At 41.3% G+C, this 27,189-nt stretch overlaps 1 protein-coding gene across 3 annotated transcripts; it reads left to right on the forward strand.

Moving 5' to 3' along the window:
* Window positions 1-243: 243 nt before the first annotated feature.
* On the forward strand, window positions 244-11,218 carry snx19a (sorting nexin 19a). Of its 3 annotated transcripts, XM_061056533.1 has the most exons (12): window positions 244-1,696; window positions 5,071-5,209; window positions 6,003-6,103; window positions 6,179-6,298; window positions 6,551-6,669; window positions 6,904-6,921; window positions 7,697-7,787; window positions 7,878-8,028; window positions 8,432-8,555; window positions 9,514-9,698; window positions 9,808-9,895; window positions 10,824-11,218. In XM_061056533.1, the coding sequence occupies exons 1-12, from the start codon at window positions 248-250 to the stop codon at window positions 10,951-10,953; spliced, it is 2,715 nt and encodes a 904-aa protein (XP_060912516.1). In that variant the 5' UTR covers window positions 244-247; the 3' UTR covers window positions 10,954-11,218. The 3 variants fall into 3 exon arrangements, 2 of the variants coding, with proteins under 2 accessions (XP_060912516.1, XP_060912517.1); XR_009675879.1 differs by lacking the exons at window positions 9,808-9,895; window positions 10,824-11,218 and adding an exon at window positions 9,041-9,101 and having other exon boundaries at window positions 9,514-9,650; XM_061056534.1 differs by lacking the exon at window positions 6,904-6,921.
* Window positions 11,219-27,189: the final 15,971 nt, after the last annotated feature.

Here is a 27,189-nt window from a genome sequence, read left to right on the forward strand (position 1 = left end):
GTAGTTGCAGCCATAATCAAAAGTGAAACGTCCTTTCAATTTTTAAAAACATTTTGAACTTAAGATTGTGCAACCAAGTGCTGCAGTCTTCTTTATCATCATCGGATTCAGGCTGTGTTTGATTATTTACAATTAAAATAAATCAAAGTAAGGAATTCTAAGCTCCACCTCCTTATTCTGATTACTTGTTATATGACAGGATAAAGCACTGTTTTTCTTTTCAGCAGGACATAATATACAGACAATAATGTCTACTCACTGGACTCTATCAGAGGTCCTGGGTCAGCGGAGGTTGTTGGGACTCGGAGCTCTGCTGGCATGGCTCATCCTCTTCCACCTCCTGGTGAATGTCTGGCTACTCTGCGTCTTCACCAGCCTCCTGGTGGTTCTCGGGGGTTGGTTGGGGTCCCGTGCTGTCCTGGATGCAAACAGCCTTCTCCACCTGGAACACTTTCTGCCTCTCGGCAAAGTGAGCCCGCCTCTGTATTCACCTGAACATGAGTGGAGGTTGAACCACGAGATCCACAGTGCCGTCCACAAAGCTGTGCGCGACTTTGTGTCGTCCTGGTATCGAACTCTGCTGCCAGAGGTGGAGGGGGAGTTTGAACGTGCGGTGCGTAATTCCATGCTGGAGTCAGTAATGGAGCTAAAGGAGCGTGCGAGGCGCCTGGACAGAAAAGCGCTTGTTCAACGGCTGCTTGAGCTGTACGGCTGTCACCTGCAGAGCTACATGACAGCAATACAGATACAGTCGACTGAAAAGGAGAGAATCAGCCTATGGCAGCTCTACAGCGAGGTAGACTCCCCTCACCCGGCTGTGAGCAGCGCAGCCGCTGAGCTCAGCTACGCCAGAGCTCTAGTAAACCTCGTCCTACATGTGCTAGTTCCATACCCACAGATGGAAACAAGAACTGGAGGTTACGTAGTTACTGAACTCATCACCTGCAATGTGCTGCTGCCTCTCATCAGCAGGGTGTCTGATCCTGACTGGCTCAATCAGACGATTGTGGACATAATCGCCAGGTCCAGAGAACCAATCAACCAATCAATCAACGTGGGTGAGCTCCCCGCACACGCTCTCTACAGATGTCCGATCCAGCAGGAGTCCTGGACAACGTGCAGGTCAGATTCTTCTTCTGATCAAGCGGGCAGAAGCTCCTCAGAGTGTGAGGATGTGCAGAGTCAGAGGGATTCGTCACAGGGCAGCATGGTCAGCCTGCTGTCTGCTGGGAGACTAGAAGGTTGCCATGCAGGTTTACTCACACCGTGCAAAGTAAGCTGCTGCTCTGTCTCATCTGGACATTACTGCCGCTCATCAGACTCCAAATTGATCGGTTTAGACTCCCTGATTCATTCGGACTCTGACGATGATCTCCCTGGAGGCTTTTGTGACTGTGGTCCTCCAAAGAATTTCTGCCCTCTGAAGGATGACGAAGACTTTGGGTGCTTCGCTCCTCTGTTAAATCGCGGGTCAAAGGTGGTGGTGCCTGAGGAATCCCAGTGGCCGGCTGGCATAGCCCAGGAGAAATCCCCAGTTAGTCCTCCAAGAAGATTTTGTCTAAGCCCCTGCAATTTTGATCCCCCAAACAACCAGGCTTCAGCGGTGACCATCCAGAACGTGCAGATTTCTGGTACCGTCAATGCAATGGAGCAGCGTGGCACTGGCATTTATCCCTACACTCTCTACACTGTAAAGGTAACAACATCTCCTGCTTCCTTTACCAGACTTAAATTTGTATAGGGGTGAGACACAAAACTGATACCGCATTATAATGTCGTTCCAACTCGCGTGGTTCAACTAACGACTTGTTCAAAGAACACCTTTCCATTAGGGATGCATCGATTGGGAAAATCAGGGCCAATGCCATTACCAATGTTTGAAATAACAATTTAGCCGTTTGCTGATTCTGGTACCGATGTTTGTTTTATGACTTCTGTTGGTGTAATGACTCGCACAATGCCATCATTTTCTCTCATGTTTGACAATGAAAACAAGTCAGAGTTTGTTCAACAGGTGAATTCGTCTGCCAAATAAAAACCTCTTCTATGAATCAGTAGTTAGGTGTACTAAATGCCAGCTTTAAATTGATTTTGGCACAACAATCAAAGATTAGCCAATGACATTGATTTATGAAACATTATCAGCCGATACCGATGTTGAACCGATGCATCAGTGCGTGTCTAATTTTCATGCCAGTTTGGCTCATTGCTCCATTACTTCATCACTTCATCATTTATTTCAAACAATCAGTGATCACAGAGTCTCTGTATTGTGATATAATTGTTATAGTAGGCCACATATCGCTTATATCACATGTCAAGTATGGTATGGTGTGGTGTGGTGTGGTGTGGTGTGGTGTGGTGTGGTATGGTATGGAATGGTATGGAATTAAATTAAATTAAATTAAATTCAAAAAACTTTATTTGTCCCCGGGGGGCAATTCAAATACCATGGGATGATATGGTATGTTATGGTATGGTGTGGTGTGGTATGGTATGATATGGTATGGTGTGGTGTGGTGTGGTGTGGTGTGGTGTTGTATGGTATTCAATTCAATTCAATTCAAAAAACTTTATTTGTCCCCGGGGGGCAATTCAAATACCATGGTATGATTTGGTATGTTATGGTATGTTATGGTATGTTATGGTATGGTATGGTATGGTATGGTATGGTATGGAATGGTATGGTATGGTGTGGTATGGTATGGTATGGTATTCAATTCAATTCCAAAAACTTTATTTGTCCCCTTGGGGCAATTCAAATACCATGGTATGATTTGGTATGGTATGGTATGTTATGGTATGGTATAGAATGGTATGGTATGATATGGTGTGGTATGGTATGGAATGGTATGGTGTGGTGTGGTGTGGTATGGTGTGGTATGGTATGGTATGTTATGGTATGGTATGGAATGGTATGGTATGATATGGTGTGGTATGGAATGGTATGGTATGGTATGGTATGGTATGATATGGTATGGTATGAAATGGTATGGTATGGTATGATATGGTGTGGTATGGTATGATATGGAATGGTGTGGTGTGGTGTGGTATGGTGTGGTGTGGTGTGGTGTGGTATGGTGTGGTGTGGTGTGGTGTGGTGTGGTGTGGTATGGTGTGGTGTGGTATGGTATGGAATGGTATGGAATTAAATTAAATTAAATTAAATTCAAAAAACTTTATTTGTCCCCGGGGGGCAATTCAAATACCATGGTATGATATGATATGTTATGGTACGGTGTGGTGTGGTATGGTATGGTGTGGTATGGTGTGGTGTGGTGTGGTGTGGTGTGGTGTGGTATGGTGTGGTGTGGTGTGGTGTGGTATGGTATGGTAGTCAATTCAATTCAATTCAAAAAACTTTATTTGTCCCCGGGGGGCAATTCAAATACCATGGTATGATTTGGTATGGTATGGTATGTTATGGTATGGTATGGTATGGTATGGTATGGTATGGAATGGTATGGAATGGTATGGTATGGTATGGTGTGGTATGGTATGGTATGGAGTGGTGTGGTGTGGTGTGGTGTGGTGTGGTGTGGTGTGGTCTGGTGTGGTGTGGTGTGGTATGGTGTGGTGTGGTGTGGTGTGGTGTGGTATGGTATGGTATGGTATTCAATTCAATTCAAAAAACTTTATTTGTCCCCGGGCGGCAATTCAAATACCATGGTATGATTTGGTATGGTATGGTATGGTATGTTATGGTATGGTATGATATGGTGTGGTATGGTATGGAATGGTATGGTGTGGTGTGGTATGGTGTGGTATGGTATGGTATGGTGTGGTATGGTATGGTATGGTATGGTATGATATGGTATGGTATGGTATGTTATGGTATGGAATGGTATGGTATGGTATGATATGGTGTGGTATGGTATGGTATGATATGGTATGATATGGTGTGGTATGGAATGGTATGGTATGGTATGACATGGTGTGGTATGGTATGGTATGATATGGTATGGTATGTTATGGTATGGAATGGTATGGTATGATATGGTGTGGTATGGTATGGTATGATATGGTATGGTATGTTATGGTATGGAATGGTATGGTATGATATGGTGTGGTATGGAATGGTATGGTATGGAATGTTATGGTATGGTATGGTATGGAATGGTATGGAATGGTATGGTATGGTATGGTATGGTATGATATGGAATGGTGTGGTGTGGTGTGGTGTGGTATGGTATGGTGTGGTGTGGTGTGGTATGGTATGATATGGAATGGTATGGTGTGGTGTGATGTGGTGTGGTATGGTATGGTATGGAATGGCATGGTGTGGTGTGGTATGGTATGGTATGGTATGGTATGTATGTTATGGTGTGGTATGGTGTGGTGTGGTATGGTATGATATGGTATGGTATGGTATGTATGTTATGGTGTGGTATGGTGTGGTGTGGTATGGTATGATATGGAATGGTGTGGTGTGGTGTGGTGTGGTGTGGTGTGGTATGGTATGGTGTGGTGTGGTGTGGTATGGTATGATATGGAATGGTATGGTGTGGTGTGGTATGGTATGGAATGGTATGGTTTGGTGTGGTATGGTATGGTATGGTATGGTATGTATGTTATGGTGTGGTGTGGTGTGGTGTGGTATGGAATGGTATGGTTTGGTGTGGTATGGTATGGTATGGTATGGTATGGTTTGTATGTTATGGTGTGGTGTGGTGTGGTGTGGTGTGGTGTGGTATGGTATGGTTTGTATGTTATGGTATGATATGGAATGGTATGGTGTGGTGTGGTGTGGTGTGGTGTGGTATGGTATGGTGTGGTGTGGTGTGGTGTGGTATGGTGTGGTATGGTATGGTATGATATGGAATGGTATGGTGTGGTGTGGTGTGGTGTGGTGTGGTATGGTATGGTGTGGTGTGGTGTGGTGTGGTATGGTGTGGTATGGTATGGTATGATATGGAATGGTGTGGTGTGGTGTGGTGTGGTATGGTGCGGTATTGTACGTATGGTATGGTATAGCTATTGTATCAATAGTTCTCCCCTGATTCCCACTCCTGTACTTTTAATATGTACTGTTGTTAAACAATAATTAACATTTTCTTTTCCATGTTTCAGTTTGAGACATTTACCGAAGCAGAGACTCACGGTGCTCAGCAGCTTGCTGCCTGTCACACTGTCAACAGGAGATACAGCGAGTTCCTCAACTTACAGACACGTTTAGAGGAGAAGCCCGAAGTCAAGAAGTTAATCAAGAGTAAGAAATGACCATCCTCTGCTTTCATTAACCACTGACCATCAGTCGCTTTTATTTTGTGTTGATATTGACAACCACAACGGAGTACTAGTTATGTCTTTGCTGATCCTGTCCTGCACATGTATTTGTAGTATTCTCACATGAAGAATCTGCTTCTGCTCTAACATACCACTGACTGTGTAATTCTCCTGAGGAAATCTTAAACAACTAGTATATCAATTAGTTCAATCCACCATGGTGATAACGTTACAGACAAAACACTATATAGCGATGATCTGATGGCTTTGTATATACATATAGACATCAGATTACATTTAGACTCTTCAAGAACCAATTAGAAATTTATCAGAATACGTTTGAATGTGACAAAACAGATAATAATAATAAAACAATTTATTTGTAACGCACTTTACATGTTTGTCCAAATCTCAAAGATCCATTCAGCATAATTGTTTAAAGCTCCTGAGGAGTTTTTAGCTAATGACGACCCACAAGAGCAAACAAAACTGACATGATTGATAAGTTCTTTATAGTAATTTGAAATGCCTAAAACTACTGGTACTACTCTAAGTGTAAGATGAATTTAATATCTGCACGCTTGGGAAACATGTTCCATTATTGTCTCTAAGATGAACTTTCATAATGTATGGTATATCTCTGTGTTAATATTAGCTGTAACAAGAATCTTCTACTTACTAGAAACTACTACTTGTTACTTATTACTCCTATCTTTGAAAGTCAAATTAACCAGAAGTACAAGCTTTTCCTCATCACAAGTTGTTATGGATTTCAGATGTCAAAGGCCCAAAGAAAATGTTCCCTGACCTCCTGTTTGGAAATGCAGACAACGAAAAGGTCGAAGCTCGTAAAGGCCAACTGGATATGTTCCTTAAAGTACGTAATGATATTATAATTTTTAGCAATGAATTGATTTCTGTGTTTCTATAATTTAAGACATTTATTTTCTAGCAACTGAGCAGCATTCCTGAGACATCCAACAGTGAGGACATGCAGGAGTTCCTGTCTCTAAACACAGATGTGAGCACGTATTTTGAAAAAAAGCCTTGCGCCAAGTCAAGAATTGATAAGGTGAGAAATAATCTTACCACGACATATCTCCTGATTGTAAGAACACCTGAGATCTATAGGAAAAAATGCAAATCATGACACATTTAATTAAATCAAATCAACTCCCTTGTTTTGTGGAGAGTTATTCATTACTGTTAGTTTATCAGAAAGTGTAATCTACAAATTATCTTTGGTATCTTTTCAGTAAAAAATACTTTAGTAATCTCATGTCTCATCATCGATCTTTATTATCCAACTTGATTGCCTTCAAAGATGGTGGAAAATGCTTTAGACACTCTGAAGACGGCGTTCCCTCATCCTGATCCCGTCAGTCCAACAGAGGAGCTCGAGGGAGAAGCTGATGGCAGAGCAATGGAAAGCCGTAAGAACAGGTAAGAGCCAACGCCATGTGATGCCATAGTAACAAAGCAGAGTAACCTTTGAGGCCTCAACACTGTTAACATTTTCCTTTGAAATACACCAAACAGTCAGTCACCCTTTTAGGCTGAGTCATTTGGATAAATCTCAGAGTGCCAAGGACTTATTAAGTATTAAGAAATGTACTAGAAAAAGAGTAAGTAATGTATTATTTATTCTCGTGTCTATTCCACTTTCACCCCTCTCAGAGGCTCCATAACAAGCAGGTGAGGAAACTCTTTCTTACAACATTCAGTTCAATCATAACTTAACCGTTAACGTGTGGACGTTAACGGCCAAAAGTTTCGCCCCGACTTTATCTGGACGTTTTCATGCCAGACCCCCAGTGATAAGTAAAACAATGCAGCTGATTATTTTGAGGAAAATTCACCGCTAGCATGTTGGCAGGAGTGATGATGTTTATGTAATGTGACCAGTGCAAAACCAGTGGGATTTGTGTTTGGTAGATTATTTCTTTCTTTTAAAAATTATTTTTGGCAATTAATCTCATACCTTTGGAAAGCCTGTTTATCTCAAAGATTTGAAGAGAAGATTTGGCAAGTTTTTCATGGGTGCAACCCACATAATCAGCTCTGCTGCTCGTCCCACAAATGCATGTTCCTTACAAATGTTGCATCATTTAAAAGGGAAATAAACAGGCTTTCCAACGGTGTACTATTTATTGCCAATAAGCATTGTTACAACAAAGAAAAAATCTACCAAACACAAATGTCCTTACTTTTTGTGCAATGTTCATATGAAGGCATAAACTGTCTGCTCTCTGTTGTTTCCTCCTGCTGTGAGGTAAATGTGCAAAAGGGTAACTCTGGAAAATGTCGGGGCGGGCTCTATTGAAAATTTCTACAAATTGTCAGGAGTGCATGTGTGGAAAAGGACAATGCAGACCACTGTAGAGTACACCTTTATTTAGATGCTTTAATGATGTTGTTTTTTGGTTCTCTTGTTTGTTTGTGGTCTGTTTTTTTGTGTTTCCTACATAAGGAGGCTCATGTTCCCAAGCAAAATTTCCCCATCTCTCAACATACCTGAACTCCATCCCAAAGTGACGTACTGCTTCAGTGAAGGCAGCGCGGTAAGTCCCCATTCTCCGTATACTGACTCTGATTGATTAATGTGTGTATTGAAACATGTGCTGGACATAGATTTCATGTTGGCTCTTCAGGTCCTTAATGGGATGTCGCTGTCAGGCCTGGAAAACTTTGTCCTAGAGCAGGAAAGACTTTTATGTGAGCCAAGTGGAAAAATGACGGCCAGGCAGAGCTGTGAGCAGCCCGGCAAAGACAAGAAGACTTCAGGGAAAGCTCATGGCACAGGTACACACTTACAAAAAACAGTCTTACACTGTAGTTGTTAGCTTTGTTCATAATAGAGTATCCGACCCACACCACAGAAGAACTCACAAACGACAACAGAGAGCGACAATGACATAACACAAATATACTGTACATCCTTAAGTCACACAGTTACTTGTCTCACTTTCCTTTATGGACATGTTTAAGTTATATTTTATACCACTACTCACATTATTCATCACAACAAAATGTTGGTTAGTGCAGCAACAGAGAATCAGCATGCAGTAGCACAGTATCACCACTTGGCCGCAGCAAACGTCCACCTTTAGTTACATGTTTGCTGAGTGTCCTGAGTCTTCATGATTCATGATTATTCATGTGTGTTTCCTTGTACCCCTCTTTACCTGTTCCTTTTGAACTTCAGACACAGCTGTGGCAGATGTTGTCTTGAACATCTTGTGTCTGCTGATGAAGGACCAGTGGAGCTGGCTGTGCACTGAGAACATACAGAAGACCATCAGACTGCTCTTTGGTACCTTCATTGAGAGGTACACATCTCTCGTTTTACTTCTGTACTCACATTGAGTGTGTGTATTTCTTATTCATCCATTCTTTATCCTTTTGTTTTTAAGACCTAGCCTGCATTTTATGTCGTTTGAGTTTGTATTAATTTTACCATGTAAACTACAAGAAATACAGAAGTGATGTTTAGGTATTCCTATTCCATAGACAGTATTCATGGCACTGCCATTGTACATCTACATATCAAAGAATCCTGTCTGCTGGTACCCTATACCCTCTCTAAGATATTCCACCTATTATATAAGCGACTGAGGATTTCTATATTACACTGGTATTGCTGAGACTATGAGGGCTCGCCCACTTGTACAAAGAAGGCCTAGCTGCTGCTATGAAACCTTTGCCATAACTTTGTAATAATCCATCCTTCACAATAGAGACATACTGTAGCAGTATGATTCTACTTTTATATAAATGACATTGTGGCACTCAAATGTTTTTTTCCCTCGTACAGCTGACCATCCAGATGCTGGATCCTTCTCTTTATAGCGGATGGCTTTACGAGACGCTCAGTGGTTTGTAGCACAGAAGAGCTGCGTGACATTCTCGCTTGATTTCCTTTCCAACTATTATTTTCCTCTTTAAATGTAATGTGTATTACTTACTGGGAATCTGAGAGTCTCCACTGGGATTGTTTTTCACCACACAGTCTGTGGGAACTTTGCTTGTCTAATCTCCAGTGTCCTGCTGTCATTAAGTGATTATACTGACCTCTAGGCCTTTGGACATGACCTCAGCCTCTGGGAGTTTGAGGGGTTCACTAAGCATGTCAGTAAACAATGTTTCTGCAGCGGTCTGTAGAGACTTCAGCATGCTTTGTTTGTGTTGCTCCTTCTTGTAACTTAAAGCATGTTTGCATGTATATCTGACAGAAAGAAAAACAGACACTTGAGGTGAGGGATGGCTTTTTGCTTGATTCTGTCGCAGATGGTTGGATGTAGGAGTCGCCTGCCTCACCAGCCCCCCCTGCTGGGTGATTTACTTACAAGTGCTGCAGGAGGCTGTGTGGCCGGGCGGCACGCTGCCTGCTCAACCACGACCCGAGCGCAGCGCTGCAGAGAGAGAGGAAACCAAGGAGCAATGCCTGGACTGTCTGATGCAGCTGCTTCCAGGTACAAAGCAGCTTTTACAATCAGAGCTGTGGCTGTTTGAATGCTCATTCAATCCTGATTTGAAATGCTCCTGAATTCACATTGTTGTCCTCTGTTTGCTCCTGAACAGAACTGATCACTGACCTGCTGGGAAGTGAGAAGTACAGACTGAGCCTGGAGACAATGCTGGAGTCTTTTCAGGACCATCAGATAAACAAGTGAGACAACTGAGATTAGTTTTGAAAGAGAATTCATATATATATGTAGAGTAAAAGTCTGTTGTGGTCATATTGGATAACAAACTAGACTCTATAAAAACTAGGGCTGGGCAATTAATCGAAACCGACATTCAGAACCTCCAATCGACGTAATCTTTCCCATGTCGATTATTCTGATTATTTTCAGGGCAGAGTTTCAGACGACACGTCCAATCCGCGACGTGGGAGCAATGTCCGTTGTTTGGGCACATTTTGTCTTTAGGGAAGATGACGACACCGGACAAAAAGAAGTCAAATGTAAACACTGCGAAGAAACGTTTCTACTTATTTATTTTTTTCTGTTTCAGAGAAGTTCAGTTCTACTCCATGTGTCTTTTTCATTTCATTTCTTTGATTTCAGTTCGAAATATTCAATAAATAACCATAAAGTTGTTCATCAGATATACACTCTTTCATTAAAAAAAAAAAAAAAACAGCTTTAATAGTTGAGCATATTTACAGTAGAGACAAAAACAAAAACCAAATAATCTTTCCTTCATCGTAATCGAGGTCAAATGTTCAATTAATCCTGATATTGATTTGAGGTCATATCGACCAGCCCTAATAACAACTTTAATCTACCTGTTAAATCCTGTGAAAAATGGTGAAAACTGCAGAACATTTTTTAGGAATAAACCCAGCTGAATGTCCGAGTGTTCTTGTTTACATACTGGCACATCAGCATCAATGAAGCTCTGGTGCTTTGGCTACCATCACTTCCTGTTTGTAGAAAATACATCCACTAAATTCCTTTGAGAATGAATCCAATGTGAAGAATTAAGAAAGTGCAATTTAACATTTTCTGCTACGATGTTTGTCTGTTTTAATAGCTGATGAAACCAGACGAGGTTAGCGTGTCATTAACCGCGGTTTGAATGTTACTGTGCAGGCATCTGATCTACTGCATCTGTGACCTGCTGCTGGAGTTTCTGATCCCAGAGTCATGTGACGAGGCGTTCCAGAGGTCTCTGCTGCAGAGCCTGTCCAAAGACGCAGAGAGGGACAACTCACACGTATGATCAGCAGCGCAGGATGAACACTCTGATTCCTCTTTGATAACGGCCTGAGCTATCAGGAGTCTGGTGATGGTACAAATAACAGCAGTCATGAAGTGGGATTGGCCAGTGGTAAGAAGAGATCGTCTTGTCTCTTTGTGCATCAGAATCAAAGAGTGTATTATAACCTCCCTTTTTTATTGTTGACTGACACAAAGATGAGAAATATGTGAAATGTGTGTATATACGGCATGAGGGGAGGCCTTACAAAGATACGATTATGGGACCATCATCAATCAATCATCAAACATATCGCACTATTAAATATTGAAACAGGTGATTTTTGTGTAACTTTTCCTGTTTTGTATTTTTATTGATGCATTTATTTATTTATTGAGATATTTTACTACAGGTTTCTCTGCTTCTCCAGTAGTGGTAAAAAAAACAACAACAACCGAGCTTTGATGATGTGTTTCCATGGTAACATAAATGTAAAGACATTATTGTTGGTTGATCACTATGTGACGCTGTGAGCCCAGTGACCTAAACTGTATCTGTGGGGCTGATTAACAGCAGGTGTTGCGCACAGGAAGCGGTCAAAGGTTTTTGACTTTGGCATTACCGTGGTTAAGAAGGTGGTGACATCATGGTAAGGGAAAAACAGTAGGACTATGAATTAATTGGATATTTTAGTTGTTTTATACATAAATGGATTGGCATATCGGACATGAACTTTTTTGACCTCGTGACGTTTTGCTTTGAGTGAAAAGACTTTTCAGACTCATGGCATCCAAAAAAGAGCCACAAGCAAAAACCTGACCGGACTAATGAAAGGTGTGTCAACAGTTATTGTCCACCATTTTCAGTTATTGTTTATTTGTATATTTAAAAACTTCAGGGCTATATAAGAAAATAAATACTGATAAAACCCTTAGAGCTGAAATGTGCTCTAATTTCTGCTCGTCTGTCTTTTTATATTGTACAAGTTGACATTTTGATGAATTAAACTAAGTGTGATTGTTTTGATGTCATGTGTTACTACGGGCAACAGTGTTTCATTTAGAGGTGTTGTACCACAACATGTGGACCACTGACAGAAAACAATATTTAATGGCTTCCAGGCTCCAATAAGATGCTGAAGAAATGCACATGCGTTGGCCAAACGTTCCTACAAACAGTCAAAGCAATCAGAGCCCAGAGTCTGTCTGTCAGTGCAGAGATAACAACGGGGACTCTTGGCCTGCGATCCAATTGGAATACGAGACAAAAATACCGTGCTGCAGTGCAGAACAATAAACGTACTTATTTTCCTCCTGCATTTCACTTCTTGGCAAGAGGATACAACAAGCCGTTAAAATTTGATATGTGCACAGTTCAATATAAATTTTCCTGGATCACAACTCAAGTGAACTCAGTGTGTCTGATGGGAGAAGTGAACACCTGACTACACAACGTTTTCCTGATGATGATGTTCACGTATACCATCTCATGTCAGCATGTCATTCTGCTCTCTCTTTTGTTTCCACGTGCTGCAGAGAAGGACTCCATAAACTGGATCTTAGGAACATTTAGCACAGCTCGCTTCCTTTCTCATGATATCATGGGCTGATACTGGCCGGCTCCCACCTCCTGGCTCATGAGGGGAGATTTCACTGGCAACCAGAGGAGACAAAACAGTCGGGCTGCGCTGACGGTGGCCCATACGTCTCAGAGACAAAGCAGCTGTATTTCAACATATATCTCTCAATGGTACAAACATCTGGGAAAATACTCAACTAATCTCTGACTGACATGTAGTACTATTATTGATCGACAGTGATAAGGGACTTATTATTTAATTCACCTAATTCTTTTAAATATCTGACATTTGTTTATTCTTAACATGGAAACTCCAAATTCCACCTTTTAAACTATTGGGGTGGGAATCGCAGGGTTAGCCTACTTATGATACATTGTGTGGCCCACAATAACAATAATATCACAACGGTTCTCTTCAGCCACCAGTGTTGATTCTTAGTACATCACTCCCCCATCGAGCGAAACTGTTTTAATACAACACTTCAAAGACCTCTATATTGAAGAAAATTGTAAAAAAAATTAACAGATTATAATTTTTTGCTCCACCAACTCAACTAGTTCCACCTCTTAAGAGAAGCTGACCTGTTGCCAAGCAACCCAAACCCAGTTAACTGGACTCCTGTTGACTATGTCGTGCCAAACATCAGCTGTCCTGTAGGCCTTTTCTGTGTGTGACTGTTTGTCTGACAGCCAGAGGTGACACTTTGCTCACTGACCACAGCGAGTCCCGCCTCTAAGCCACAGCCCTGACAGTCAAACTCAAGCAGCTGCAGCACAATGAGTATGGGGGATTCCCGTCTTTAAATGATGAATGCACACACTCATGCACATTTGTGCGCACACTCCCAGATGTAGTGATTACTCAGAGCGGAGGAGTATCACCAGCTGAGGTTAACAAATGTGCGTGTGCATCTGAATTGTGACGTAAACCTCCACCCCAACCCCCCCCCCCCCCCCCCCCCCCCCAACACCACCACATTATTCCGATATATTGATAGATGTTTGATTAAAAACAGGATTACACTTGATTCTTTGCAGATTGCATTGTTGTCATTTATGATAACTCCCAACAACATGTTGGGATCTAACTGAGGAAGGCAGAGAAATGCGCAAACAACTCCTGGTGTAAGCGTGCCTAAACGCTGATTCTTGCGTCTGACCCTTCAGATGAAGTGAATCTGGTTTTTGTTAGCGCTGTGTCCTCTGCAGCGCTGTGCAGATGTGCTGAAAGGCCTTTAAAGAATTCTGACATCCCCGCCTCAGCGCCCCACTTACATCTACTAAGACTGGAAAAACGCAGATGAACAAGTTTTCTGGGAAACAACAAACATAATTCATTTGTGTTATGACTTAATCCAATTGCAATCCTCCCTCGTATAGGCCGGCTCAACCCCAGTTAAGGACAAAGAGGAGACACAGTGACAGAGTGAACAGCGAGGTACGTAACTGTGCTGATAGTGGAGATTTAAAAACTCACCTGTTATAAGCAGAGGGGGAAACGTGACACCTAAATGTTGGGGAGAGTAAAAAGTGAAGTTGACCTGCTGACCCCGCCTCAGGACAGCTGTCTGAGTCAAACTATCCGTCACACTCAGTTCTGGTAACTATCTACTCATAATGGCTCTTGACCTCAGGAGCAGTTTCCTAAGTTCATCAGGAGTTTTCTGCCATGGGTCATCACGGTGTTTAGGAGCTAATGGCATGGATTATTAGGAAATCTCCACACGTGTTGATCTGTTTCCTTCCAGCTTATAAGATATGTTGACATGAACAAGGTTTAACAAAAGGTCTGACTGGAAAGTGGTCAATCCAAGGATTTGTTTTGGTCACTTGGAGGCAGTGTCCCTAAAAAGAAACCTGATTCTATGGTTTTTTTCGGGTGTTTTTTTTTTGGTACTTTAAAATTGAAACAGTTTGTCAAAGTGTAAAGTAACGGGTAACATAAGTGAGACAGTGCTGAAAAAAGGTACCAAAGATTGCAATGACAAGTTTTTTAATGTGTATACACAAAGGCAAAGTAGAAAGTATTCCAAAACAGACAAAACAGCCCCAGACTGCTGAGAGTTAAAAGTCGTTATTGAGAGTTTAATAACAGTCAAGTCTTACAGACCAATATCATCCACTTGGACTTGTTTCTTTGGCCACCTGGCAAATCTAAGTCCAGTATTTACTTGCTTTCTGCTCCTTTTTTTAGGGTTCACCACCTTCTTAAGAGAATGTTTATTCTCTTTAGCTGCTAAATGATTCACTATGTTCACTAATTATAAGTTACTGTGTCTGTCTGCTGTTCCATACTGAGCACGCAGTGGTACACACTTGTTTTTTTTAAAGCATTTACACTGAAAATATCTTCTGAGTGCTGAGAGAGTGAACCGAAACAGTCAAGTTTGTTGATTGGACGGCAAAACAATAGCCTTAAACTTGCTTCCCAAAAGGTAACCTGATGACAATTTCACCTCAAGTGACAGGATTCAACGTAACACTCAGGTATGTGTCTTGTCATGTTGTGTTTCCAGAACTGTGTCGCTTAAACTGCATCACCAAACACAAAGACCTGTGGTGTGAAAACTCACAAGAAAACATGGACGAATTCTGTGTTGAAAGATGTATGGTGGAGACTCCCTCTGCTGGGATGGACTAGCACCTATTTTGGACAAGTATAAATAAGTCTCACTTGTGTATGTTTGAGAAAATTGCCTGTTACACGTTGAAGAAGAGCGTCTGCTCTAAATGTTTGTGTGGCAATTAAAATACAAATTTGGAGTGCTGTCCTAATTGTTTTTTTGTTTTAACATTTTTCGGGATTCAGCACCCAGTGGTTTTTACGTTGAAAGGGCGTTGAGCATGTTTTCTCTCTCTCTCACCAAATAATATCTGAGGGCCAAAGTTGTTGACTTTTTAATCCCTTTAAGGAAAAGTTGTCTCCTCGGTCGATCGTCTTCACTCAGGTCAGAGAGTCCAGAGTCTCCCTGGAGCTGCTGACGGCTCGTCCTCTTTCCCAAACACACTTCAGCGGGGTTAAAGCTCCCCGCTGACAGTAAACCTATAAGCCGAGACAAAAACTGACGCACCGCAGTCACACCACCAGTCATAACAAAGAGAGACGGTTTGACAGACATTTCTCTCAGAGGTCAAGGTGCTCGCTTCGGTTTGTGTTTCATGGTGGCTTGTATTTGAATTTTCCGCCTCTACCACAAATAACCATGTCAGCGATCTAAAAACAGTGCAAGCGGCTGCACATTTGGTAGAAAATATTTGTATCTTCAGTGTATAATTAGGGGCTGTCACGGGCGGGTTGGTTCACTCAGTCACCAACATGATGCACACTCCCACAACTACTGTTTTGACTTTATTATTACAGGCATGTGCCAGCGACAGACCTCTGGTGTCTCTATGGAAAATCTGTCATCGCACACTCTGCCACTTGTTCTCATATTTTTAGATTTTCACCTTGTTGTGACCCTTCATTGCAGTTTGTATTTGTACAGAGTGGCATCTCTCCAATATCTGATATAAAGAGCAAAGGTTTGAGTTAGATCAAATAAACAGAACTTTGGTCTTAACATTTTTAGACGATGCCGCAGCCAGTCTCATTAAAATGTAGTCAAAGCTTTTGTAATGAACTTTTGATTTGTTTGCAAATTGATGCCTCTGGGAAGAAAAGTTACATCATTTTTCTTTGCTGATTTCCTCCTGCAAATGCTACATTTCTTTATATATATATCTATATATATATATATATATATATATATATATATATATATATGTATTCCACAAAAATCTCAACCTGCTTTTTTTTTAACAGTTAAAAAAAATCATTCGTTGTCAATCTCTGCTGTGGAAAATGTAAACTAAGACTGTCTCTGTAGTCCGCTCGTCTGACGCCTACCTTGTGGCAGATGGTTTCAGGCATTAAAGATCATCACATAGAAATGTTTAGTCGTGTGCCTCATGGTCCTGTCTGATTTCATAGGTTATAAAGAGCTGTCAGTATTAATTTCAGGCCGTTTCATAAACAGCTAAAAACTCCACACAGATGCTTTACATTCGTATTTAAAGAGATAGTCAACACACACACACCAATACACGCACACACTCACACACACACACAATTCTTTATCTGAGAAATCACTTGAACGGTGTCTTTGCTTTAATGCTGAATGTCACTGATGCCAAAATTAAATGTCAAAACACCGTCAAATCAATCACGACTGAAATGTAATAATCACAGAAACATGCTGGATTGAAATCTTTGTATCTGTTTTTGTTTTTGCTGGACGGTTTTATAGCTCCTCAAAGAGGTCTTTGCTCATTGGGATTTGTGAGGGAAGGGAGTCAAATTCTCAGAGTGCAAACAATGGGCTGTTTTTGTTATCTCAGTAATTCAGTGCAGAACTTAAATGAGCCATATAAGGTAAAATCTGCTCTTATTTTGGCCTCAAACATGAGAACAGTTTGTTCCACTTTTCCATTGCTGTGTGTCATCTGCCAACATGCATTATGTTTACTTTTATAGCCTGTTGACTACAGTACAGTACCAGCATTAAATTAAAAAAACATGCTTCATGCAGAGACTGCAGCTTGGAGACAACAGCTCTCTCGCGGTGATGAAGTGAATTCTCTTTATCACACGTGAGCAGATGACAGCAAAGAGGGGAGCCTCAAGAAGTTCGACATTATGCAACATGCTTGTTAAGTTTCCTTTTGCAGCTTAGTGCACTTTCTTTTCATGACAGTAGTTACAGGTTGCACCTCAAAGGAAGTGTAAAAAAAAGTGACAACACCTGTCATTTTAATAACCAGCCTTTGCGAGCCCAAAGGCCAGGGATGCAGTCTCAGTTATAAGGCTGCCTCATGGCTCCTGGTTTGATTTATAACATTAACTCCAAAACAGCTCTACGCTCCATCCACAATATGAAAAGTTTTAATTTCAAACGAAATCCCGTGGAACTGTGGGATTTTGTTTTGCTCTGTTTTAAGACAAGAAAAGTGTTTCACAGGTGGATCATGGAGCTGAGAATTTGTTGAGTTTGTGAGATGATGCGAAAGTGTGTACAAAAGACAGATCCTGATTCCAGAAATTACACCAAGCCATCATTACTGACCCTAACCTCTACACAAAGAGAAGCATGTGGAGAAGTGTTACAGTTCGTGTAAAGATAGGGATGTAAAGATTTACTGATCAGACTCAATTACCCATCTTAGATTCAAGACGATCAGTGAGAGTATAATTGAATATCCTGAGTCTAAAGTTATGACCTGGCATACTGCGGTTTATCCATTATACTGTGCTGTCTTCAAACTCATGGGATTCTAACGTTCACCTTTTGACCTCTTACAAGAACAAGTTTAGTTTTAGCCAGTTTGTTAAAGAGGAATGTGAACAGAGTTGTCTTTATAAATCAAGAGGTTTAAATTATGGAGGAATACTGTTTTTGCATTGAGCCAGTCAGAGAGTTGATACGAGCAACATGTGGTGCAAAGTCAGACGTTATGAATAAGTGTTAAGTGGCAGAGGATAACATCTGTACGGTTTGATTTGTTTGTTTTAAAAAGACACTTTAGTACTTATCAGCCTCATTGATAAAGGCATCTAAAGGGATCTGTGCAAGGAGCTATCTCAATCAATCAATCTTTGAGATATTATCTAGAGAAGCCGACATTATCACCCAATGAGCAGTCTCTTGGCAACAGTGATGTTGTGGACAAACAGTAAAGGTAAAATACCTCAATTGGACACTTGAGGAACTGCATTTTTTTGCACCTTGACCTCAACTTCTCAACACCAGATGTTTGACGAAATGTAACGCAAAGGAACCCCCCCCCCCCCTCCCCCATGTTGTCAGATCACTTGGTATGGTCCTTCTCCATAAAGCAAAGCTCCGCCCTCATCTCCATTTTTTTTTGTCCAAACCAGGAAGGATATACAGCAACCAGGTGACTAAAAAGAAATACATTGAATTTCTATGCATTAATCAAATGAACAAACAATACAAAGCAATATAAGTTCAATATGTGAACTTTATAAAAAAAACATGTATTATCAAAAGTGCTAAAACTTAGATGCTAAACCAAACAAATTGAATATGACTGTGTGTGTTATGTGATGTTAAGTGACTGCAAATTAAACTTGTGTGTTTCAGCCACTTCCTGTTGTTTTGGCTGTGTCCATCACAAGTGGCAGAAAAGCTGAGTAGTTGAATAATCTATAACTCCCATCGTACTGTAGTATGGTTCCTGTTCTGCTGCGGATGGGGTCAGTTGAAAAACAAACTTTAACCACTAAAAAAGTCCCACTTGTTGTACAACATCTTAGAGTAATTGTTTGCTGTATTTGTGGCTATGTTTTACTGCTTCACCTTGACATAAACAGCCCTTTCCATTAGGACACTTTGTTTGTACCCACACAAAGACCCTGGGTTCTTCCCCATGCCCTGCATACCCTCCATGCTCCGTTTGTCATCTGTTTGGGACTGAAAGTTGTGTGACCAACGCACACTTCGATCAAACGTCACTATTCTGAAGATATCACAGTTGGTTGTAGTTTTTTTCCAGTGTTTAAACACGTTTCCTGGTCACAGTAAAGGTTACACAGACGTCTGTTGGATAATAACAGCCTCAGACTGACTTGTGGCTAGTTCAACTGGAAGCTAACATCAACAGTCCACGAGCAACACTGGGACAACTACATGTCTCCACTGGTCTTTTCTGAGGAGGGAAATGCAAAACCAATGCCAAACAATCCAGCTGGACTCTTGCAAAAGAGCACGACTGAACCAAATTATCAAGAAAGATGATGGTAGATGGAAATATGAATAAGCCACTCATCAAATGATCACAGAAGTGTTCCCCCCGTATGCCAGGGATCATCAACAACACAAAGGCCAGCTCGATGCCAAGACGTTTGTGTCAAATGGGAAATGTAATTCATCCCATTTACTGTATTATATTTCAGCCTTGTGATTGAATTTTTATATTTATTGTTTAATTATTGATATTCTGGGGGCCGGATGTGGCCTGCAGGCTGCCCGTTAATGATCACTGCCGTATCATGCTGTATGTGGAAGAAGAACAGCGTTGTTGTCTCAAAGAGAAGGGCTGTTAACGTCAAGGTGAACACTGACTTATTCACAATGACAGCGTTCACTTTATCAGAAATATTGTAAATATTATAAGTGGTTTTAACGGGGCCAGTCTGCAGCGTACATAGTTTAGCATTAACCAGCTGATAGAATGCTGCCTCATTGACGCTTCTGGGTCACTTCACTCAGGTCGAACTCTACCTGGTCTGTTGAGCTGTGACACTGTACTTGCTGAGCAGGTGTGAACGTGTAAAGACACAAAGTTTAGCACATTACAGTCCTTATATCAAAGAGAAAAGAAATGTACTAGTCCCCGTGATTCCTCTCAGAGTTTCTTCTCATGTCATCAGTCAGCAGACTCACGTTCGGTTCAGAAACTCCTTGTGGTGTCGTCACAGTCTAAATAAGAGTTGTTTTTTTTTTCTCCTCCTCCTCAGGTACATCCTCAGACTTTGTGTCTCGTGGTGTCGACACCCTCAGATGAGCACTCCCTGGATGATCCTTCAACAAGTCACATCGACATCAAGACGACACAGAAGAAATGAGGTAATCTTGACTAATGGTGACAAATCATCGACAAAAACCTCTTGAAGGTTACAGTTTCATATCACTCATTTTATACACTTTATGAATCACTTTTACAAATTCTGACTGCTTTATGATTTATACACTAAATATCAAGTGAAACCCACACTTTTGAAATATTTGCTTTTCACACTCTTGCAAAGTATTACTGTAAAATCTACTTGTTTACTTGTACTTTACAGCAGTAGTTTTGCAGCTGTTATGTTTATTTGTTTAAAAAAGGTCTGAGTTAGGAGACAAGAGAAGTGTGCACACTGAATAAGTCAATCTGCAAGATTTTCCTTAAAGTTGGGTCGGAGCCTTTTAATCAACCCCTGTGTTTAACTGTAGCAGTCGTTTTCTCACACTTGTGTTTTTGACGTGACCTGGGGGAAATGAGGTCTGAAGGCTTTATGGGGGCTTTGGAAATTGAAGGAAATTGCTGTAATTGGATTTAGACTGTGACTGGTCTCCTGCAGTCGGAGAGACAAAAGCTTTGACAGGTTGTTCAGGAGTTAACAGTGTCTGTGTTGTTGATGCACAACGTGCGATTTAAAACACAAAAACTAATCTAAGACAAACATTCCTATTAAAGCTGAATGTTTGTTCTCTTCAGGTTTGAGACGGGTTGAAGATCTTATTTCGATTCTATTTGAGGATGTGTTACTTTTAAATTTGACTGTCAAGTGATCTTACAAAACATTTACTTCATTACTATTATATATTAAAATGTAATTTCTTTCTATTATGACGAGTGTTGCTGCCCTCTTGGCCAGGTCACCCTAGTGAAAGAGATCTTGATCAATGGGTGAAATTGGGGCGCAAGAAAGCATAAATGATGCACGCCCCATGTATAGAAGCTGCAGTCCTCGTTGCAGAGGCTGTGGGTTCGACTACTGCCTCAGCCCTGTGCTTAAGTTTCCTGTCTGTCTCCTGCTCTCCTATACAATGAAGGCAAAATACACCTTAACATTATTTTTCAATTATATGTATTTTTTTAAGAGGTACTGTCAACAAGAACATGTCTTTCTGCTCTAAGAGGCCATCAGGGGGCGCTGCAGTGAATCACAACTATCTACAGTCTATCTTTGATGAATAATCATTGTCTGTGTGTGTGTGTGTGTGTGTGTGTGTGTGTGTGTGTGTGTGTGTGTGTGTGTGTCACATTGCTGCAGTAACAGAGCCTTCTTACTTTGAGAACTGTAGACTGTCACACAGCCCTGACTTCAGAGGATGTATGCTCTCTGTCTCATTTCAGTTCAGAGTGTGAAGAAACTCTCCTCTAACATGCAATACATGAAAAAAAAAAAAAAAAACCCTGACAGCTGATATAACACAGAATAACCAGACTGAAGCCAGAGCTGACGTAGGCCTGCAGTCACCTCATGGTCTGTCAGGGCTGAGCTCAACCATCATTCATACAATCGATACTGACGTACAACACAAAGAAGGAGAGCTGTTTGTGGGCCGCACGCCAGCAGCCAGAAGGTTTGGCTCAAACACTCGATGTGGAGAAGGAACAGAAAAGTCTCCCAAACCGATTCTCTCGTCCAACATGCACAGTAAATATACTTTTGTAGTTCTTATGTTACAACACAAATACACACATCATCCATGGTTGCAAAGAGGAAACAAAGAGATGGCAGGTTTACTGAACACCAATTTCTTACATGGACAGTGAAATCTGCTGAAACTAATTGTGACATGCAAACACTGATATATGCCATTCTGCTTTCCCTGTGATCGAGACCTTTTTGCAATAAGGAAAAACAATAATAATACAGGAATCACTGAACAGGCTCTCACGTGCACATCAGAGGTGCTGTAGGTCAAGTAGAATGTCCTGTAGTCGCTGTGTCAACATAAAGTGTGAACAACAATTTGAAATGTTTTGAAATGACCCCGGTCAGACTACTAACTGCCTTAGCAGTAACCGTGGCGCTATGATTTTGACTTATCATATCGGCATGTTTATGTGTTAAGACAAAGCAGCAATCTCTGTTGCTGAACAATGAAGCCAAATATGTGCAGTTCCTCGAGTGTCCACTTGGGGCTGCCTCAAAAGACCAAGGACTACCCATTAGATCCCATATCACATATCCCATTTTAGTAAACATGTTTACAAGTATAGCGTCATTTCTGACTATTTTTTATTATTGGTGCAAAGCTGAGGCCTGTGTGTGTGGGTTAAGAAGTCTTCAGTTTTCATTATATGACGACACTCAAACATTGGTTAAAAACAAACCAGTGGGGGCGCTGGTGACCTCAACCCTTTTCACACATACGGAAATCTCCTGAAAAACTCCGGAGATTTGGCTACCCGGAGGGACTTTAGGCTATGTGTGAACGCAGACAGTCTCATTTTTCGCGCGGTCTTTACCCGGAGTTTCTCCGGCCAGACCCCTAGTGTGTTTTATCCGCAGAAAAGCTGATGTCTGAACGCGGCAGCATATACTCCGGAGATTTCAATTCGAGCCAATGGGACCCGAGTGACGTTTATACAGTGACTGCCTAAATTGTCTGCACGCGACCTCTACGATCTCCGTGCCCGTAATTAAACGGCTGCATAATATTTTCTGTTCGTCAGCATGTTGTTCTCCTCTCTTTTGTGGATGTTGTAATTCCATTGGATTACACACAGCACTGATATAAAGGCAAATATTCTCATTATAACGTTGTGTAGCGGACTCTGTTGCTACGGCCGCTACTTTCGCGTTTTTTTATTTACGTCACGTCTTACGTCGGGAAATCCCCCGCCCCCCCCCTTCCCCTCTGACAGGGAAAGTCCCCCGCTGTGAGGAGCATATGTGAACGGCTAGGTCGGGAGAATCTCCGGAGAAGTCCTTCTGTAAATATCTAGAAATTATCCGGAGTGCATATGTGAAAACGGCTCCAGTGGTTGTTTTGTGCGCCCCATGGGCAGAGGCTATGGTCCTCAGGGCATAGCGGCCCGGGTTTGAAACTGACCTGTGGCTACTTTGCCTATACTTACTAAAATCTCTTTATCTCTGCAGATACCGGGCCATATTGCAAAGAAAACCCATCATCATTAGCTAACGTTAGCATTCAGCACATTCGTTGCTAATGTTTTTGTCTGAGAAAGAAGAATTGAATTGATCAATTCAATCAATCAATCAATTTTTATTTGTATAGCGTCAACTCATAACAAGTGTTATCTCGAGACACTTTACAAAAAGCAGATAAAATACCTTACTCTTTGTCTGTTAACATTACAAAAGAGCAGGTAAAAAGACCTTACTCATTGTTATGTTACAAAATCAGTCATGTTCTTGATCAGGGGTGTAAAAAAATCTCAATATTAAAACTCAACATTAACATATTTATATGAGCCCTTTTTGTAAGACTCACTGGATGTAACTATGCTCACAAAGCTAAATTCCAAAACCTTGGATGGAGACGATCAAGAAGTGGGTCTAAGGATGATTGCAATTCACAAATAACAACATGTTTACTGATGGAGTAAACACAGAGTTTTACAACGGAGTCCCCAAGCCTGCTCTGGTCCTTTTTTAGGCCAAATTCCCAAACATATCAAAGTCATCTGTTCCCCGGGAGAGAACATGATTTGATTAAATTGTTGCTGTACATTGTGATCGCATACGTCTCATGCTGGGATGATGAGGAGGGAAATGATATCACTGGTCTGTGCTGCTCAGAGCTGGTTTCACCGACTCTCCCTCCTGTAGAGTCAAAGGGTTTGCATTAATACTTGGCTCCACACAGAGGGACTTTCTCTTAACTCGCTCTTGGAAGTGCGCTCTCTGCCACGACTGAGAACTGTTTGAACGAGGCACAAAGACGGAGGAACACGAGCGCAGTGTTTCTCCTCACGTTATCAGACATGAGCTGCACTCTTTTAAGTATCTCGAACGCTCTGGCATGTTGCTCTGATTGGACTGTGATTGCCGAGAATGGGTTTCATGAGCTCATATCAACCTCATGTTGTGACTTAAATCTGTATTCACATCACTTTTTCCTCTCTGTGTGTTGCATATTTATTTTTGTTCATATGGAAACGGAAGCAGGTTTACATCCTGGCTGTGGAGCAGTAATCACAGTTGAACCAGAAGATTTCCATATCTGGGTTGAAAATTGCACATAAGAAATCCATATAGAGGCACAAACACAAGGAACAGTTTATTCCAATGATGACTCGTTCACATGAGCGGCTTCAACACCAGCTACAGTCAGTGAACTTTACATTTATAAATCCTGAACTGTTGCACAGCTTGCATCATTTCATTGCCCTTATAATATCATATAATCTAAAGACATGATAAGTGTGTCCTAGTCCTAGCACATCTAACAGATCCCGAGCTTTACTTTGTGTTTGTTGCCACCTGGCAGTAGTGTTCACTCTTCAAGCTTTATTTTAATCTGCACAAATTGATGAGAGAACACTCTGGATGTTTGAAATACAACATCAGCACCTGGTGGTTTTCATGATCACATCCCCAGTAGACTGCCTTAAATGCACCCAAGATGCACTGAGGACGGATCCATATCTGTCCTCCAAGAACTCGGGCCTCAGGCGGAGGTGGTCTGAGAACCTTATCTGTTCACACAGGCCACGTTAAGGAGCGCCCACTCTCACCATATCCACTGAATCAATTTCACGTTTTTTTTGTTTGTTTTCCTTTTCCAACATGTTACTCCATACTTTACATATTCGAGAGGGGTTTGCAGAATGCAGATGTAGTGCGTAGGAAGGCATTCAAGATGATCCCAGACCAAGAAGTGAAGAGTAGGAAAAGGGCTAACACTGCTAATATTTGCATTGCAGAAATGTTTAGGGGTGTTGTCATTTCTTTAAATCATTTACAACATGATTTGTTTTTAAGTTTCTATTATGCAAGCTCATTTTGCCTCAGCTTTTTGACATCTGTTGACAAAGACCTGTTCACCTCCTCGTCGCTCTGCATGCCTGTTTGAAAATCCACATTTCTTCTGTTTTTGTCGGGATGAAGTAAATAACTAACGTTAGATTGTACGGACATTTTTGTATTGGATTTGAAAAATAGGTTGTAAAAGAAGTCAATATACTTGTAGACAAAACGTCTTTATTTGAGGGGCCCTGCAGAGTCCATCCTAACTCGGTGGATCCAAACCAAAGAGCATTCATCTCTGCTTCTGGAAGACTTTTTAAAAGGCCCCAACAACACGTTTTATGACTGTTTGCCTTCACTGTGAACCACCTGTAATCACACCCGTGTGCCAAAGCACCACCCATACGTTTAGAAGATGAGTCGACTCCCGCCGGCCCCGTGTCGGGCCTCCACCTCGGGCGCTTGTGTGTTTGGCGTCAGTAAACCCCTGCTGGGTTATGTAACACCTACAGAAGAGAGCTGCTGATTTATAGTACAGGTGTTTGGAGGCTCAGAGCTGCTGGTCATAAAACAATGCTGGGGGCATGTTCAGTGAGGAGCAGGGTCAGGACGCACATGTGGACAGGTGGAACACACATAAGCCTTCGTTCTTATGGAGCTCTCACACTTCAATACACGCATACATGTTTATTTGACAATTACATCAGGGACATGAGTTTACTCTGGTTTTCTCCTTGAACTCCATGTTTCAGTGCCAGGTGTTGTCAAGGTGTGTGTGTGTGTGTGTGTGTTTAAGTACATATAATGAAAGACAAGGAAGCCCTGGAGCTTATCTGTACTTCTTCATGTATTTCAAATCTCAGGGAATTGTTTTAAGCTACTTCCCACATTTTGTCTTCATGATCTTCAGAGGATTCGAAATGAGGGGAAAGATTTCTGTTGTCAGCAGTTTGAAGAAGTGCTTCCATATGACTTTTTCCACAAAGTAGAGAGGACTGCAAGTATCAGACACGCTGATCTCCTTATGTAGCGAAACCCTTTAACATTCAGAACATTTATATTAAAGCTCCAGGGGGGGGGGGAACTTTGGGTATGTGTTGAGATTGGCGCCCCCTTTGGAGGGATCTTGTCCTGTACATGTGTAAGTTGGGTTGTCCGAAATATATCACACTTTCCTTTCACATTCAAATGTATTTCACTCGTTTTGAATATTTGCTGTAACTGTAAACAAAGGCCGATTATGCAGTGCTGCAACTCACTTCGTCTGACTCCATCACATCATCGTATCATAATCACGATTCCAGAAATAAAAAAAGTTAGACTGCAGCCACCGACACAAGTGAAGCAAACATTACATTTTTCCTCCTGAAAGTAGTGATAGCTGAAGTGTGATATTGAACTCATCTCACGTTCAGCTGAAATTGGGCTGTAACAGAGACATTTGATCTCTCTGTCTATAATCACAAAACCAGAGCTGCGAGACAAAAGCCTGCAGACATGAAACGTTCAAACGGTGGGAACTCTAAAAGGGTGGAGGAGGGATCCCTGATGTCTCTGAGACGACTCAAGTACTTTCCACAGTTTTTTTTTTTTAATGGCTGACAAATCTCCCTGATCTCTGTGGGAGGGATGTCTTTGATCAGTCTGAGGAGCGGACTCAAAGATGATCAGGTCGTCACAGATTTGAGAGTAAATAAGTCTTTGCAGGAGGATAATGTTGTGTTTTTGTTTGTTTTTTTGGCAGTTTTTGCTTTAAAGCGCCAAAATTTAAGGAATATTTAAAGAATTTAGAGCCAATAAATTCAGAGGCAGGTCCTCCTTTAAAAGAAATATGAATATTTTAGGATAGAGCAACACACAAACCTGGAATAATTTGGCATATTTTGCTTGAGTATGCATCATTTCTTGAATCTGCATGAAAATGATCCAGAAATGGAGGCAAAGTGGAGTCTTTTGCTTGAGTTTTAAATTTGTGTTGTAGATCCCAAAATCAATAGGATTTAAATGATCATCTTTGTTGTGCATTCAGTTTCTTTTAACCGTTGATTTAAGGCATTATGGGTTTGTTACGTCATATTTTCTCTTCTGCTTTGCAAAAAGTAAATTTAATGGAGGATCATGTGCACATTTCTACCAACACATGCGATCATTCGATCAGTCTTCATCCTGGAATCATCGTTATTGGCATG

This window comes from Labrus mixtus, chromosome 14, assembly GCF_963584025.1.
Source record: "Labrus mixtus chromosome 14, fLabMix1.1, whole genome shotgun sequence".
NCBI lineage: Eukaryota > Metazoa > Chordata > Actinopteri > Labriformes > Labridae > Labrus > Labrus mixtus.

Excerpts from the sequence above, each read along its gene's own strand:
- snx19a (XM_061056533.1), top strand. The coding sequence starts at position 248 with ATGTCTACTCACTGGACTCTATCAGAGGTCCTGGGTCAGCGGAGGTTG. Across the intron at positions 6,299-6,550 it reads CCAAGTCAAGAATTGATAAG|ATGGTGGAAAATGCTTTAGA; the intron begins GTGAGAAATAAT and ends TTGCCTTCAAAG. Across the intron at positions 7,788-7,877 it reads GCTTCAGTGAAGGCAGCGCG|GTCCTTAATGGGATGTCGCT; the intron begins GTAAGTCCCCAT and ends TTGGCTCTTCAG.